Source organism: Carassius auratus, chromosome 44 (genome assembly GCF_003368295.1).
Source record: "Carassius auratus strain Wakin chromosome 44, ASM336829v1, whole genome shotgun sequence".
NCBI classification, from domain to species: domain Eukaryota; kingdom Metazoa; phylum Chordata; class Actinopteri; order Cypriniformes; family Cyprinidae; genus Carassius; species Carassius auratus.
Window position 1 is genome coordinate 13873595 of NC_039286.1, and position 15929 is coordinate 13889523.

Genomic DNA, 15929 nt, shown 5'->3' on the forward strand with positions numbered 1-15929 from the left:
CCTTACTTTTTTTAATCTTTATTCTATAAAGGTTAGTAGGCTATAAAAATGACATTAGTTAAACAACTTTTAAATTCAAATGGTAATTTATTATTTTATATTTTTGTAGTGAATATTTGGATAAATGTGGGTTTCAGTTTACGCCAAAAGAGTATGCTGTCATTTTCATTAGAAGGAAAACAATACATTCAAGTTAAATAATTTTTATGTATGTATTACTTCAGTGAAAGTAATAATGATTTTATTTGATTATTTTGGGAGAATTTCACATCCACGGTCAGGATCCAAGTTCATTCATTTTCTTCAGGAGACTACTCACGACTACTGAAGCATTTTGGAAAACTGTCCATTAAAAAAAGTTTTGTTTTTTTACGAATTATGTATTAATATGAACATTTATGTGCACTGCTCTATATATTTTATTCGGATTCATTCAAAACGGATTAATAAAAACACTTGTAAAATGAGAAAACCATCCTTGGGGGTGAGGTGGTGGGGGTATGGGATAAATGATTTGAAGTGTAACTTGATGTGTCTCATTCGCTTGCATGGAGAAGGCGGGGTTTATGACCTATGCTGCAGCTAGTCACCAGATGGCGAGAGAAATGTTTTGACTTCACTTTTCAGTGCACTTGTTGGGAACGTGCACTGCGTCATCTCGTAGCGCATGTTTACCAATAAATATAGTGTAAAGCGCAGTGAAATAAGAAAAACACAAAAAAGCTTCGGTGTGACCAGACCCTATTTCAACCAAATTTGATGTTTGGTTGCATTGTCAATATAAGATGGTGTTGGTATTCAATCTTTCCACTACATAACTGATTTCGGTTTGTTTAGACCATTTATAAGCACAGACCTCCTGCGATGTGAGCTCAACACATTGGGAAGAAGTGCTCCATGAGATGGCGCCGGTCCGACTGTGTGATACGGGCGGGGCTTCATCATCATCATCATCATCATCATCATCACACACTGCTTCTAGTAACAGCCTGCTGGGTTACTGCGCCTTTACGCCGTTTTGAAAACAACCGAGATATCGCGCTATTATCAACTCGATTCATACTTTCTATCTATTCACCCAACGGTAAGAGTTTTCTGACAATTATTTTCCTGTGCAAACCGTTAATAGCTTTTACGCTGTCGTGCTGGATGTAAACACTGGATTCATTCCCCTGACTGTCAATATTGCGAATTTGTAGGCTCCGTTATTGTTTTTATCTGTTATTTCTTACGTCTTGACTTTAAGTCTAGCAGAACAGTGCAGTCTGATGATGTTGCTGGAGTAGGTTAAGATAACAGGCAACATTGACTTGGTTTTAATCTTATTATACAAATGTAATTAAAGGGCACCTCCTAACGCGGCGCACTTACACGTCTCCGTCTCCATAGTTCAAAATTAATAATAATATAAAAAAATGCAATACCCTATTTTAAAACATCTTAAATGTATGTAATATTTGTGAAAGCTATTTGTAAATACCAACGAGAGCGATGCTCATATTTTACCATCTGTCACATTTAGTTAAGACCCTTTAATAAGTAAATGGACTTGGTTGCTTTTTCTCCACAAATTTCTCGGTAAACGTGTATATAATAAGCTACCAGAAGCACACCGTTTCCCAGACACGCATCAGTGAATCGATACCTAAAAGCATTACATATTCATGAAGATTGTAAGATATTGTGCGTTTTTGTATACAATTTAAATACATATTTTAAAAGAATTCGATTCGAAAAGATTTGTTTTATTTTAACCAATTTATTTGAGTAATTTGACCATATATAAATAAGATATTTCCATTTTGGGCGTTTTAGCATGTTTTACACACACACATCCTTGTACCAACCCTGAACCCTACACCTAAACCTAAACCTCACAGAAAACGTTTTGCATTTTTACAATCTCAAAAAAAAAAAAAAAAAAAACCTTCTGTATGATTTATAAGCTTCTGTACATCTGGGGACACAAGTCCCCATGAGTCGGGTGTGTATTCAGTTTTAGGTTGGGTGTGTATTCACTTTTAAGAATGGAGTTTTTTTTATTATTATTATTACTAAGAGCAGAATAATAGTTGTTGTTATGTGAGATTAAAGGGGTCATATGATGTGGTTAAAAATAACATTATTTGGTGTAATGCAATGTGTTTATGTGGTTTGAGGTAAATACAAAAACAAAAACACATTTTCCACATACTGTACACATTATTGTTTCTCCTCTATGCCTCACCAAAGCTCATCGTTCTGAAAAGCGAGGTGTGCTCTGATTGGCCAGCTATCCAGTGCATTGGGATTTGTTGAATACCTCAAGCGTGTGACGGAAATGTTATTCCCCTTAACATACTGTGATACCTGTCAGAACAACAAGACAAAAACAGTATAACCCATTACAAATGAGGCATTTGTTGCATCCAGTTGGGATTTAATTACAGATTATAATGATTTATACTGTCTTTTTACACATTGCATTGCATTACACCACGTAAACATAAAACTATGTCTGCATTTGTGATCAGAGAAATGACAAACAACAATCGCTACTCTACACTGCTCAAAACTCACGTTTGAATCATCAATGGCAAATCCTTTAAATATGAAAACGTACTTACAGTCTGTGAGTCAGAACAGCCAGTCTTCTCTCCCAGTATCAAGAAAGAGTCCTCCATAAAATGCATTGCACAAACCTGAATACTTGGCTTGGACTGTTCTGGAACAGTGTTGTAAATACAGCTTAACCACTGATTTCTAGTTGTGTCTTCTTTTGGAAGAACAAAACAAAGTAGCTTTGCTTTTACAATGAAACACACAGCGTCTCCACAACATAGCAGAAGCAACAATACTACTGTACAGTGAGAATAAAAGTTACGTCTTCTTTCTTTGCATGAACATTTGGGCTGCTTTATGCAGATCTTCCCACATAGTGATGTAGATTTTTGGGGGCGTGTTTAAACAAGGCGTTTTAGGGGGGCACGGACGAGTCTTAACTTTCATAAAGAATATCTTTTTCAGTTTCCAACTTTACAAATCTTCTGGACCCACTTTATATTAAGTGGCCTTAACTACTATGTACTTACATTTTAATTAATAATTTAGTACAATGTACTTATTGTGTACATACATGTTTTTACATTGTACTTATATTTAAAAAACGACATGTAATTACATCTGTATTTAATTTCTGTAATTACATTTATAATTACACTGTTGACCCATACTTTACACCTTAACCCACCCCTAAAATTACCTATACCTCCAACCCTCTCCCTTACCTTACCCCATCCGACCTCAATAGCAGCAAAAGTGTTTTTCAAATCCAATATGAACACAGTAAGTACATTGTACTTATTTTTTATGTAAGTACATAGTAGTTAAGGCCACCTAATATAAAGTGGGACCAATCTTCTTTATGCACCAAGAGCTTGTAACACTCCAAAGAGTAAGGAAAACTTGAAATCAAATCATATAGTTCTTAAGTGCTTTTAATAGTGTTCTGCTTCTTCCATTTCTCTGGTTTCTCCACAGAGTGAAAATGTTTTACACTTGCGGCCCCAATGAAGCAATGGTGGTGTCTGGTAAGACTAAACATCACAGAAATAAATTAGAGAGATATTTCTGATATTTTAGAATCCTGAAAACATGTTCACGTGTGCGATGTGACTCCTGTCTCAGGTTTTTGTCGCTCTCCACCCGTCATGATCTCTGGTGGAAGTGTGTTTGTTTTTCCATGCGTTCAGCAGATACAAAGGTATCATTCACTCTCTGTGTTTGTGTATATATGTATGCATGGTTTGTATTAACAAATCTCAGCCTTTTCTCTCTCTTCCACCACAGGATCTCTCTGAACACACTGACGCTGAATGTAAAGAGTGATAAAGTCTACACACGTCATGGAGTGCCCGTCTCTGTCACTGGAATTGCACAGGTTAACTATTTCACAGACACTAATATGTAGTAAACAAGATTTCAAAGGCTTTCAGAAATCATTTTCCTAGTTCAATAAAACTAATTTTTGTCCCAGATTATGGTGTTACTCTGTCTTTCTGAAATACTTTGTCTTTAATAACTTTTATGTAAAAACAAAATCATTGTTATGTGATTAAACTGAACCTCCTCTCTCCAACAGATGAAGATTCAAGGGCAGAATAAGCAGATGTTGGCGGCAGCATGTCAGATGTTTCTAGGAAAGTCAGAGAGTGATATTGCCCACATTGCCTTGGAAACACTGGAGGGTCACCAGAGGGCCATCATTGCTCACCTGACTGTGGAGGTAAATAGACATAAAGGCACCGATAATCACGGTTTCCGCGGGTCATAAAAAATACTTAAAAAGTCATAAATGTAGTTGAATCAAATTTAAGGCCTTAAAAACTTAATTATGATTTCAAGAGATCTTACATTTGGGGACAGAAAGACCAGAATTGCGATATGGCTGAATGTGACTATTAAACTTCAGAAGAATGTTATGATTTCATTAAATAAACTTGAGCGCTGCACGTTTGAAGTCCAGTGCTGTGCTGCAATAATATTGCAATTTTTGTTTTAACTATGTGCGATTTGATATTATCCAGTATATCGTGAAAAGCAAACAAAACGCCTACATGTGAGCGTGCATATGTTACGTGATGACGTCTAGCAGGTTAGACTAGTGCGCGTGCGTGCGCATTTATAGTGCGTTCTTTCACTGCATGAATCAGTCTATTAAAATGCATTTAGAATTATCACATACTTCAAGATATGGGGCAGAAAATGTATACATTTCATAGAGTTAATATCACACGATGAGTTCCGTTTTTTTCTCCAAAAGTCAGCATTATTACAAATGTGATACTGAGTTCAGTTAAGATTAAGAGACTTGCGTTTAAACACCTTATTTCCTGTTTTTGCTCTATTTCTTCAACAAAAATCATCCCAGACAAAGCCACAGCCACTGTTTTGCATCTCTGAACAACACAACAGTGTTTCAGTTCTAAAAGAATCGCCCATGTAAAAGATTCTGTTCAAACGCAATGGCTCACTTAACAGTAGGGATGGGTATCGTTAAGGTTTTAACGGTATTACCACTCTTACCGATACTGCTTAACGGTCCGGTACTTTAACGGTATTCTTATCGGTACTTTGTGTTGTGTTATTTTGTGTTGTGTTAGGCAGTCGAAAACTTTGCATTTCTCTGTCTGCACATAATGCACTTTTGAAAGATGCTTTGACAGATTGCTTGTGTTTCCGCCCTTACATGCAAAAAATTTGTTGCACTTATGACAACCAGAGTTGTCTGCATCAACTCTAGTGAAGTATAACCACACTTTGGGACGTTTTGCTGTCTCCACCATCGTCACTCTTTGTATTAAGCAGGAGTTTTCGTACTGTAAAGGGCCGTTCACATATCGCGTCTAAAAACGCGTGGAAAACGATAGGCACACCGCTTTCTGATTTTTTTTCCCCCAAAGCCTTCGGGCACTTGTGCTCCTGAGGAGTCTGCCGTTACTAAGCAACCTTTACCTGCTCTCTCCATGAAGATGCGGAAATTTCAGCAATGGATAAATGGATTTGCAGCACTAAAAACTGCTTGCAGTAGCACAGCTACTAAATTAATTTTAAAATCCACATACAGCTATCAGCTGTTCCTTCATCTTGGCTGATCTTTCAACGTTGTTACGGAAAAGGTGAGGAAGCTACATGACCTGCGGTGCGCTTGCGGCATTCTGAAAAGTTGAGATGGTTTTAACTCGATGCGGTGCGGACCCGCCTGGAAAAAAAACGAGCTCGTCGCACCGCGTTTGCGTCGCGACCGCGTTGCTTCCATTATGAGCGCGCATACAGCGTGCCTACATTTGAAATAACAAACTTGAGCGTGCAAAAGACGAGATATGTGAATGGCCCCTTATGCATGTGCGTGCGCCGCGCTCGTTCTTGTTGTGTGTGTGTGTGACTGACAGACAGACAGCCTCCGCGGCGCGCATGAGAGATCTCGCAGATTTCACAGACAAACATCTTAATATGATAGCAATTTAGAAATGTTTGGTAAGATAATAATGTGCACGATAACATTATTAAGCAAATCTCTTCGCCATCGTCACTCTTTATTATTAAGCAGGAGTTTACGTACAGTTAATGCATGTGCGTGCGCCGCGCTCGTTGTGTGTGTGTGACTGATAGACAGCCTCCGCGGTGCGCATGAGAGATCTCGCAGATCTCACAGACAAACGTCTTAATATGATCGCACATTAGAAATGTTTGGTGAGATAAAATGTGCACGATAAAATTATTAAGCAAAAATACATAGTACATTCATTTTTTTCCCCTCCAGTACCGAAAGCAGAACCGATATCGTCAGATCTTACTGATACTATGGTCTTTCATAATTTAGCCCCGGGGCCATTTTAATACCGGGTTTTGGTACCCATCCCTACTTAACAGTGACTTGCAGCCACCTACTGGAAGTTTTAAGATATCAGCACTATAACACACTCTATAACAAAATATTATATAATAACCATTATCGATAAAATCCCAGAAAATTATTGAGATATCGTTTTTTGTCTATATCGCATACTCCTAATTTAAATTATTTAATTGATATAATATTTAATTGATAATAATTGTTACAATTAATATAATAATTAATACTTTAGACTTTAAAGACTGAAATGTAAAGTTTAACATTTTATAAAACATTTGTTTTTGTGAAAACATGTATCTGAAGATTCTAAACTGTAAATTGCTTTTTACAGTAATAATTTTACAGTTTAATATTGTTCTATAGATATTGCCCAACCCCGCTCATATGGTATTAATTTTATTTCTGCAGGTCTTAAAAAGGTTTTTTGAATTTGAGCTTAAAATCCTGCAGAGACCCTGGATAATGCTCACCTTTTAAATGTACTACAGTCTGCAACGTCACAAACAGCAGTGGAACTAGATATTGTATTTAAAAATGTGCCCTTTCGGTCCTCTTGACTTCACTGAGCATGCGACTTTGATATTTCTTAACAAATAAGGAACTAAGCAAATGGGTTTTGTGTTTGTTCTTTAGGAGATCTACAAAGACCGCAAGAAGTTCTCCGAGCAGGTGTTCAAGGTGGCTTCATCTGACCTTTTCAACATGGGCATCAGCGTGGTCAGCTACACACTCAAAGACGTACATGATGACCAGGTCTGGTAGACCCATATGTGGTGTTGTGTTTATTAACTTATTAAACAAGGAAAATTAGTGTGAGAGCACAATCCCATAAAAGCACAGATGGAAGTGGAAGGTTCTTCTGATGATTTCCTGACAATACAGTCTTCATAATGACCTCTGCAGTCTACTAAGAGCAGCGCAAATAAGCATAGGGTTGGAGCTGATGATAATCATGTGCATCTAATCTACTAACAACACAAATGCAAACTGGGTTAAGACATGATTTTTTTCTGGGTATTAATAATAGTACAAATACTAGTAAACAGACTACCGCAGACCTTAGTAAATCACATAGCATGATTCATTTAAATACTTTCCTCTTTTTAGCAAAACGTGTCCTTTTTATCACTAATGTTTCACTCTTTAGTAACCCCTGACAGTATTGTAAAAGAAAGAATAGTGTTGGCTCGAGCTGTTAGTAAATATGTCTCTTAATATTTAAGTTGCTTTAAATGTATAAGAAAGGGTCTGTGAGAGCGGTGAATTGAGTCTTTTTCTTTCAGGATTACCTGCACTCTTTGGGAAAGGCCCGTACGGCACAAGTGCAGAAGGACGCACGGATTGGAGAAGCCAAGAACAAAAGAGATGCAGTGATCAGGGTGAGTTATCAGAACTCAACCTTTATTTGAAATCTCACTGAGCATTTTTGTTAATGTCTCTCTCTCATTTCTCTCTGTAGGAGGCCAATGCTATACAGGAGAAGGTATCTGCTCAGTACATGAATGAGATCGAGATGGCTAAGGCTCAGAGAGACTACGAGCTGAAGAAGGCTGTCTATGATATTGAGGTCTGCACCAAAAAAGCAGAGTCTGAAATGGCCTATCAGCTCCAGGTAAAACTACAACCAATCCTTTTTGTGACACTGTGAAAGACTTCATTTAATTTATGATACAGCAAAAGTAACAAATTCAAAAATTAAACTCAAAATTGTCATCATTTAGTCCGCTGCTGTGTTGTCCAAAACCTGTATGACTTTCTTTATTCTGTGGAACAGTTTTGGTTCCCGTTGATTACCACTGTAGGAACAAAAAGTACCATGAAATACCATGGTTATCAATAATCTAAAATGTGACCCTGGATCACAAAACTTGAGAGTGAGAATTTGCAATTAATGAATAAAATAGCAAGCTGAATAAATAAGCTTTCCATTGATGTATGGTTTATTAGGACGGACAATATTTGTTCGAGATACAACTATTTGAAAATCTGGAATCTGAAAGTGCAAAAAAAACAAAAATCAATATACTGAAAAAAATCACCTTTAATATTGTCCAAATTAAATTCTGGCAATGCATATTTCTAGTCAAAAATTACATTTGGATATATCTATGGTAGGAAATTTACGAAATATCTTTATGGAACATGATCTTTACTTAATTTCCTAATGATTTTTGGCATAAAAGAAAAATCTATCATTTTAACCAATACAGTGTTTATTTTGGCTATTGCTACAAATATACCCCAGAGACTTAAGACGTAATAAAAATAAAAATGTGTTCAGCGAAAAAAAAAAAAAACATATTCTTGGACGAACTGTCCCTTTATAAGTTATGCCTATTTTAGATATGTTATACCTATTTGTGGGTAAAAAATAATTAAAATGTACTTACATGTATTCAGTAAATCTTCATCCTCCTGTGTAACTGTTGCATTAGGTGGCGAAGACAAAGCAGCAGATCGAGGAGGAGAAGATGCAGGTGATGGTGGTGGAGCGCTCGCAGCAAATCATGCTGCAAGAACAGGAGATCGCACGCAAGGAGAAAGAGCTGGAGGCCAAAGTCATGAAACCAGCCGATGCAGAACGATACCGGCTGGAGAAACTGGCAGAAGCTGAACGGTGAGATCCCTGTGGGTTTTAAAATCCCATATAGTCGAAGGTTATACTCCACAAATATTCACCAATTGCATTTGTCTTAAACAGTGAAGTTGTGTAGCTACTTTCCACCTTAATATGTCACCAACCAGAATTCGTAAAAATGTCTCGGCTTGGATTGAGATTTTTAAAACAATAGTTGTTCATATATGTAAACAAATACGTTTTGTGCTCTCCAACAGCCTTCAGCTAATCATGGAGGCAGAAGCTGAAGCTGAATCTATCAAAGTAAGTGATCAGCCATCTTCTAGGCTATATTAAAAACTAAATAGATTGTGTTATACACACTGTGTCTCTGCAGATGAGAGGAGAGGCCGAAGCATACGCTGTGGAGGCGAGAGGTCGTGCCGAAGCCGAGCAGATGGCGAAGAAGGCCGAGGCCTTCCAGACCTACAAGGAAGGAGCAATGGTGGACATGCTGATGGAGAAACTGCCGCTGGTGAGAGTTAATTGTATTTATGTCTTTTTTTTGTAATGTGTAGGCCAAGAGTTCCTCAAATCTTGCCCTGAAGGACCAAAGCGCTGCAGAGTTTATTTCCAACCCCGATCAAACTCACCTACCTGTGATCTCCTAATGATCCTGAAGACATTAGCATGCTCAAGTGTGTTTGCATATGGTTAGAGCTAAACTCTACAGGAAAGTGGATCTCGTTGGCCAGATTTGAGGATCCCTGGTGTAGGAAATATAGAAAAATATTGCTCTTTAGTGCAAAAATAGTAATCATCTTGCAAGAGATGATCCTGGGTAGAGAAAAGCAGTTTGAGTTGACGTCGTATTGATGGTAAATTGTGATCTTTCCATCCGTTAGATTGCAGAGGAGATCAGTAAGCCCCTGTCAGCTACCAATAAGGTCACAATGGTTTCCAGTGGAGGTTCAGAGATTGGTGCAGCCAAACTAACGGGTGAAGTGCTTGACATCATGACCAAACTGCCCGAAACCATTGAGAAACTAACTGGGGTCAGCATTTCCCAGGTAAAAACAGTATTTCAAACAGTACTATTTTTGTATTTCAAGTGAATACAGAAAACGTCGTCATTCACATGATTATGAATATATTTTGTTCCTCATGTAGTGTTTGCGTATTCTCACATCCATAAATTGATATAACTAACAGAATGTCCCTTCGTCTTTAGGTGGCCCGAACTGGTTGAAAAAACTCTCTCTCCTCCATCTGTGACAATTAATTTCTTTTCCTTCTGTCTTCCACACTGCATCTCTTTTGTTTTCCCTTTCCCATCTTTCTCTCTCGACGTACACTTCTGTCTGCCTTGCCTTGCTGCCAAAACCCAAAGTGGGAACACTTTAGAATAGGTAACACCTATTAGTTTCTTATTTGCATGCATATAACTAGAATATTTGCCATGTATTAGTGCTAATTAAGAACATATTAATGCCTTATTCTACTTGACCTTGTTCTACATCCCTAATCTTACCCAATACCTAAAGCTAACAACTACCTTACTAACTATTAATAAGCAGCAAATTAAGAATTTATTGAGAAAAATGTCGTAGTTAATAGTTAACACGTGTTACCTATTCTAAAGTGTTACCCCCAAAGTGCATTTTAATCTAAAACTCCAGGGAAGAATGCTGTACTTTATATTTTTAATGCAATCATAAGAAGACACTGAAGTCCAAGGATCTCTTGAATTCTGTTACACACCGACACTTTAGACATTTTGAAATATTACACCTTTATTTTTTCTTGTAGAGTACTTTTTAATGCTGGTGGAGCACTATGAGCATTTGGATATATTTGAGCTTTCTATTAGTAACCTTTTGGAAACCAAAGTAACATGAAGGGAAACACGTGTATAAAGACTGATGCAGACATGTTGAATAGGATATACATTCACTTTACCTCAATAGTGTATTTTTACTATATTAGTTAGACATAACTGTGTAGGGATTATAGTAACTATCTGCTTCAAATGGTACTGTGCTCTGAAATCTGAAGATACTGCCAATAATGTCAGATCATCTTTATCTGTGTTTAAATGTTTACTCAAGCGAACAGTCAGATGTCTTCATTGTTATGCAGAATTATAGGCCAGTAATTATTCTGTCAGTAACTTATTTATTTTACAAATATCATTTGAAGCCTTTTTTTTGTTGTTGTTGTTGTTGTATAGTTTGTGTGCATATATATATATATCTGTACTGTTTTGTTGTTTAAAATGATCATAACCATGTCTAGGACTTGACATTACAGGGAAACGTATGTGCTACATCTTTAGACCGTTCTATTCATTAAATGAGACAGAAGCTGAATGCTAAATTTCAAAGGTGTGTCATAAAAACGGGGGATTTTAAGGAGTTCTAAAATATGTTTTGTTCGTACTTATACAGTGTTTAATATTAGTTATACTGCATTGTTCTTCGATTGCATTACAAACATTTTCTTTTCAAATGTTTAAATGTCAATACAATATGTTTACTTTTTGTCATTAGATACATAAGCATGTATAATTCATAAGCACTAATGACATCATTTCCCACTCACATTTTATCATTACTAGCATGACTAATGATATGTTGACAGAACAATGTTATGGTACTTTATAGATGTTGTGTGCAATGTAAACTGAACTAAGTACATATTTATGTCACTGTTTTTTTAAATTTTCATATTTAATGGTTTATGACATGCATATGACATGTGAAGTTGGATGCATCTATATAGGCTAAATATGAAGGGCAGTTTTTATTATTGTTATTATTGGTGGGCAGATGTTAGTTAAGCCTATTCAGTGATGTTTGGATAGATTTAGGAGGTCAGGGCATTAGATAGACCTACTCTTATGCTGTGTAGGCCAGGGCTGCTATGCTAGTGTGCTGAAAGAAAAGCTGTGTTTGTCCATAGATGCTTTTTCTACTCTATACAAAGTATCTACAATCATGTAAACCGATCACGTTTTATCTGTTACAGTTTTATCTGCTTCAGCATGCATGCAAAGACTAGCGAACCAAACCACTGTATTGTCTATCTGTACTTATGATGCCTTAAGTAACCTCCCAACTAAAATAAATATTTAACTAAACTGTTATGTGTTCAGTCTTAATTAGTTCAAATAATTTCAACACACATTCCCTGCAGGAGAATGCCAACTCCTCTGAAACGTAAACATGGTAAAGTGCTTTGAAATACCAGCTTCTTCACAACCTGACGCTGTGAGGACAAAGACATCAGATTTACAGATTCACATCATGTGTAACACTTGTCATCAGTGTTGGGAACGTTACAGATTACAAGTTACCCTATTTAAAATGTAATACGTAGTGTAACTTTTTCAACTAGTGTAACTGATTACATTTGATTACGATTAAAAATTTCGAAAAAAAAAAAATTAGGGTGTGCATTATTTTCGAATAATTCAAAAGCTCGGAGTCAATTACTCATCTTATACTACTGTTACCAAAAGGTATTAATCCGGTTTTTGTAATAAAAGGGTTGGTTCACCCAAAAGTTTTATTAAGCCTGTGTTTTACTCACCCTCAAAGCATCTTATGTATATGTGACTTTCTTCTTTCAGAATAATCCAATCAAAGTTATATTAAAAATTGTCCTTGCTCTTCCTAGCCTTTCAGTACTGGGGGTAAGTAAATTTGTTGTCAACAGTTCAGAAGACGTGAAATAAAGTGCGTGCATCCACATTAAAATGTCTCGAGGGTGAATAAAGGCCTTCTGTAGCGAAACCATGCGTTTTGAAGATAAATATCCATATTTCAAATGTAATAAACACTTCTTTTTTTTACTTCAGTTGACTGTGGTAGCATTACACAGAAGACGTAAGATGCGTCTTGCACGTGCCTCTGAGAAATGCAGGAGCAAAAGAAACAAAGTTTCATTACTTTAGCAAAGGAATACCAGTCTCGTCTTGGTTAATATCAATTCACCTCCGACATTTGTCTTTATAAATCCTTGTTTTGTGCTTCTAATTCAGGAATGGCATTTTGTTTTGTCTCTGCGTTTGTCATTAATCAAGTAACGTTGATGTTAGGTCATCCGCTGGAACGGCTTCCATATGACAGTCAGCTGAAGTGAGAAAAAAAGTGTTTATTACGTTTCAACGTAAGGTTGATGATGGCATACTAATACAGTAAATAGTAAAAAATTATTATACAGAGGAAGAAAGAGAGAGAGAGAGAGACCGTGTACCCAAATAGGAAATTTTCATAAGTAACTAATTTAATTACATTTTTCTCAGTAAATGTAACAGATTAGTTACATTTATTTGTAATTAAATTAAGGGATTCCGATGCATGTGGCTATAGTTACTCACCAACAATGCAATAATAATAATGCATTACCTTAGAAAAATATTGATGGGGTGGCGAGAAGGGGGCAGGAATTTTTGAGGGGTGGCAACATATGGCAGACGTATATATACTGAATTTAGTCGCAGTTATCACAGTTTGATGATAAATATATGTGCACACAAAAGGACACAGGCTGCCATTTACAAACTTAAGTTTAAGTTTTTACAAACTTGGCGAGTTGTAGACAGAGTTTCTGTGTTTTTCAATAAACTATTATTATTAGCTATTAGGCCTACTTGACATATAGCATACTCTACTGTGCAATAGTTCTATATTTCTGTTTGAATTTCTTCAAGTTATACCGAGATTTTATTTTGACAGGTTGTCGTAAAGACATTGCCGTTTCTGTCAGTCTGTGTATACGATACGAATGAATGACGATAGTTTTATCAAATTAAATGGTGAAATCCTCTCATAGCGCGCTGACGTGCACATGTGTAGCCTACATCATGTGCTAATATAGTGAAGAGCTGAAAACACCACGAGCGCTTCAGTGTGTGTGTGTGTGTGTGTGTGTAGTAGAGCACACAATCCCAGAGATGTGTATATCAACACCTTCAGGGCCGCTGCTGGCCAAATGGGTGCCCTGAGCAGGATTGCATTGTTGTGCCCCCCTTCCTCAAATATGATGATGAAAAAAACACCTACAATAGGGGTGAAAAAAGAACTTTAATCAAATAAAAAACTAAAGGAATACATTTTATTATTTACAAATCACAATTGTAGCTCTCGACATTTACCTATGGCTAGAACTTCATTATGACTTTATTATTATTTATTATTTATTGTATCTCAAGGATTCAAAAATGATGCAAAAGGAAATTAAGCAGTTTTATGATAAAACCATGGTTTATTTTTGTAAGGGTTGTGATATGCACGTTTTTTGTTAAAGAAATTATAAAGACTGTGTCATCTATAGCAAAAATGTGTCCAAAAATGAAAGATTTAGTGAATATTTAAATAAAATGTTTAGCCTAAACAAGGATTTGATTGTCCTGTAAGTGTATGGCATTTGTAATAACATACATAAATTGTTTATTTTGTATTTGCCTACATTATGTATTTTGTTATTATTAACCAATCATTATTGCATCATTATTTTTTTTATATAATGCATTTTAAGTCATTTTAAAGGCTATTGATGGCTTAGGTCTATTTTTATAACAACAACAAAAAAAGAAAAATATTACAGTATATTAATACTTTGTAAATTATTATTTGAAGACACAAAACCATGGTTAATTTGCAGTTACCATGGCTACAAAAACAATGATTTGTGGTGTTACTAAGGAGTAATTTTCGTAAGGGAACCTGAAAAAAAAAAAACTTTCACAGGAATGTGCCTGAAAGTGATAAACAGGCCTAATTTTTACCTAAATGATTTATACTTTATTTTAATATATATTAAAAATGTATAAGGTGTGCATTGTAGCTGACACCTAAATGAACACATTACAATTGTTTTATGACTGCAAGTCTTTCTCCTCAAATGCTATTGAACTTTAAATTTGCGTATGAGCCCATGTGAAAGAGTAGCATAATTTACATATGATTTACAGGTTATTTTAATACAAAAATTTAATTCAATTGTGCTTTATAGCTGACAACTACATGAACAATTAAAGTTGTTTTTAGGACTATAAGTCATTCTCCTCAAAAGCTACTGACGTTAGAAGTGTATACCAATATGGCATGTAACTTTACAGACGGTCCCTAAATTTGAGACTCGTCCAACGTCCAACGTCAAGCCAACTTTATGTCTGTTTTTTTTTTTTTACTTTTTCATCTTTTCTCTTCGCTGGATTGGTTTCATCCATCAATTGTGAACATTCAGCCGCAAATATGAGGTGCGAGCGGTCGCCGGCACGGATGGGAGAATGGAGGAAAGTTTTTTTTTGGAGCAACTGGGATGGTGCCCCCTCTGGGAGTTGGTGCCCCAGATTGAGTCAGTTCGGGAGTTCGGAGCAGGATCGCGAATCATTTGAGTTAGTTTGGGGATCGCGAATCATTTGAATCAGTTCGGGAGTTCGTAGCGGGATCGCGAATCGTTTGAGTCAGTTCGGGAGTTCGGAGCAAGGGGCAAGGAACTCGACCGGAAGTTGAAGTCGGGTGGGGGCTGCCATCTTTTAGCAGAACTTCACTTGCGTTAGCATTCCCATTGACTCCCATTCATTTTGAGGTCACTTTGACAGCGAATAACTTTACATCTGAGGCGTTAAAAGACTCTGTTTGTCCATTATTTATTTCTAAAGATACACGACAATGTATAAAGGGCTCCATTACCTTCTATGTTACCATATGGCCCCGTATAAACAGTTTTTGTAAAAAATAGGCTAACGATTGCGTCATAACCACTCGGCTCTCTGTCGCATTACCGTACAGACAGGAGGAGAAGCTCGCAGGCAATTAACTTAATATGGCGTACTGTCGTTACATTTTAAAATACTATACAAAATAATTAATCAGAATACTTACTCCTACTCACTCACGACAAAGAACTCCCCGCTCAAGCTCGCCGTCTCTGCAAGATTAACGATGGCAGTTTTCAGCTACTAGAAGA

At 36.5% G+C, this 15929-nt stretch overlaps 1 protein-coding gene across 2 annotated transcripts; it reads left to right on the plus strand.

Moving 5' to 3' along the window:
- The first annotated feature begins 956 nt into the window (after positions 1-956).
- Positions 957-12090, plus strand: LOC113062590 (flotillin-1-like). 2 transcript variants are annotated; one of them, XM_026232533.1, is made up of 13 exons: positions 957-1084; positions 3520-3569; positions 3667-3742; positions 3829-3919; positions 4121-4264; positions 7028-7147; positions 7678-7773; positions 7854-8006; positions 8830-9011; positions 9230-9275; positions 9349-9486; positions 9857-10021; positions 10183-12066. In XM_026232533.1, exons 2-13 carry the CDS (start codon positions 3527-3529, stop codon positions 10198-10200), a joined length of 1272 nt encoding a protein of 423 aa, XP_026088318.1. In that variant the 5' UTR covers positions 957-1084; positions 3520-3526; the 3' UTR covers positions 10201-12066. The 2 variants fall into 2 exon arrangements, with proteins under 2 accessions (XP_026088318.1, XP_026088319.1); XM_026232534.1 differs by lacking the exon at positions 957-1084 and having other exon boundaries at positions 3523-3569; positions 10183-12090.
- Positions 12091-15929: the final 3839 nt, after the last annotated feature.

Excerpts from the sequence above, each read along its gene's own strand:
- LOC113062590 (XM_026232533.1), top strand. The coding sequence starts at position 3,527 with ATGTTTTACACTTGCGGCCCCAATGAAGCAATGGTGGTGTCTG. Across the intron at positions 3,920-4,120 it reads CTGTCACTGGAATTGCACAG|ATGAAGATTCAAGGGCAGAA; the intron begins GTTAACTATTTC and ends TCTCTCCAACAG. Across the intron at positions 7,774-7,853 it reads AAAGAGATGCAGTGATCAGG|GAGGCCAATGCTATACAGGA; the intron begins GTGAGTTATCAG and ends TTCTCTCTGTAG.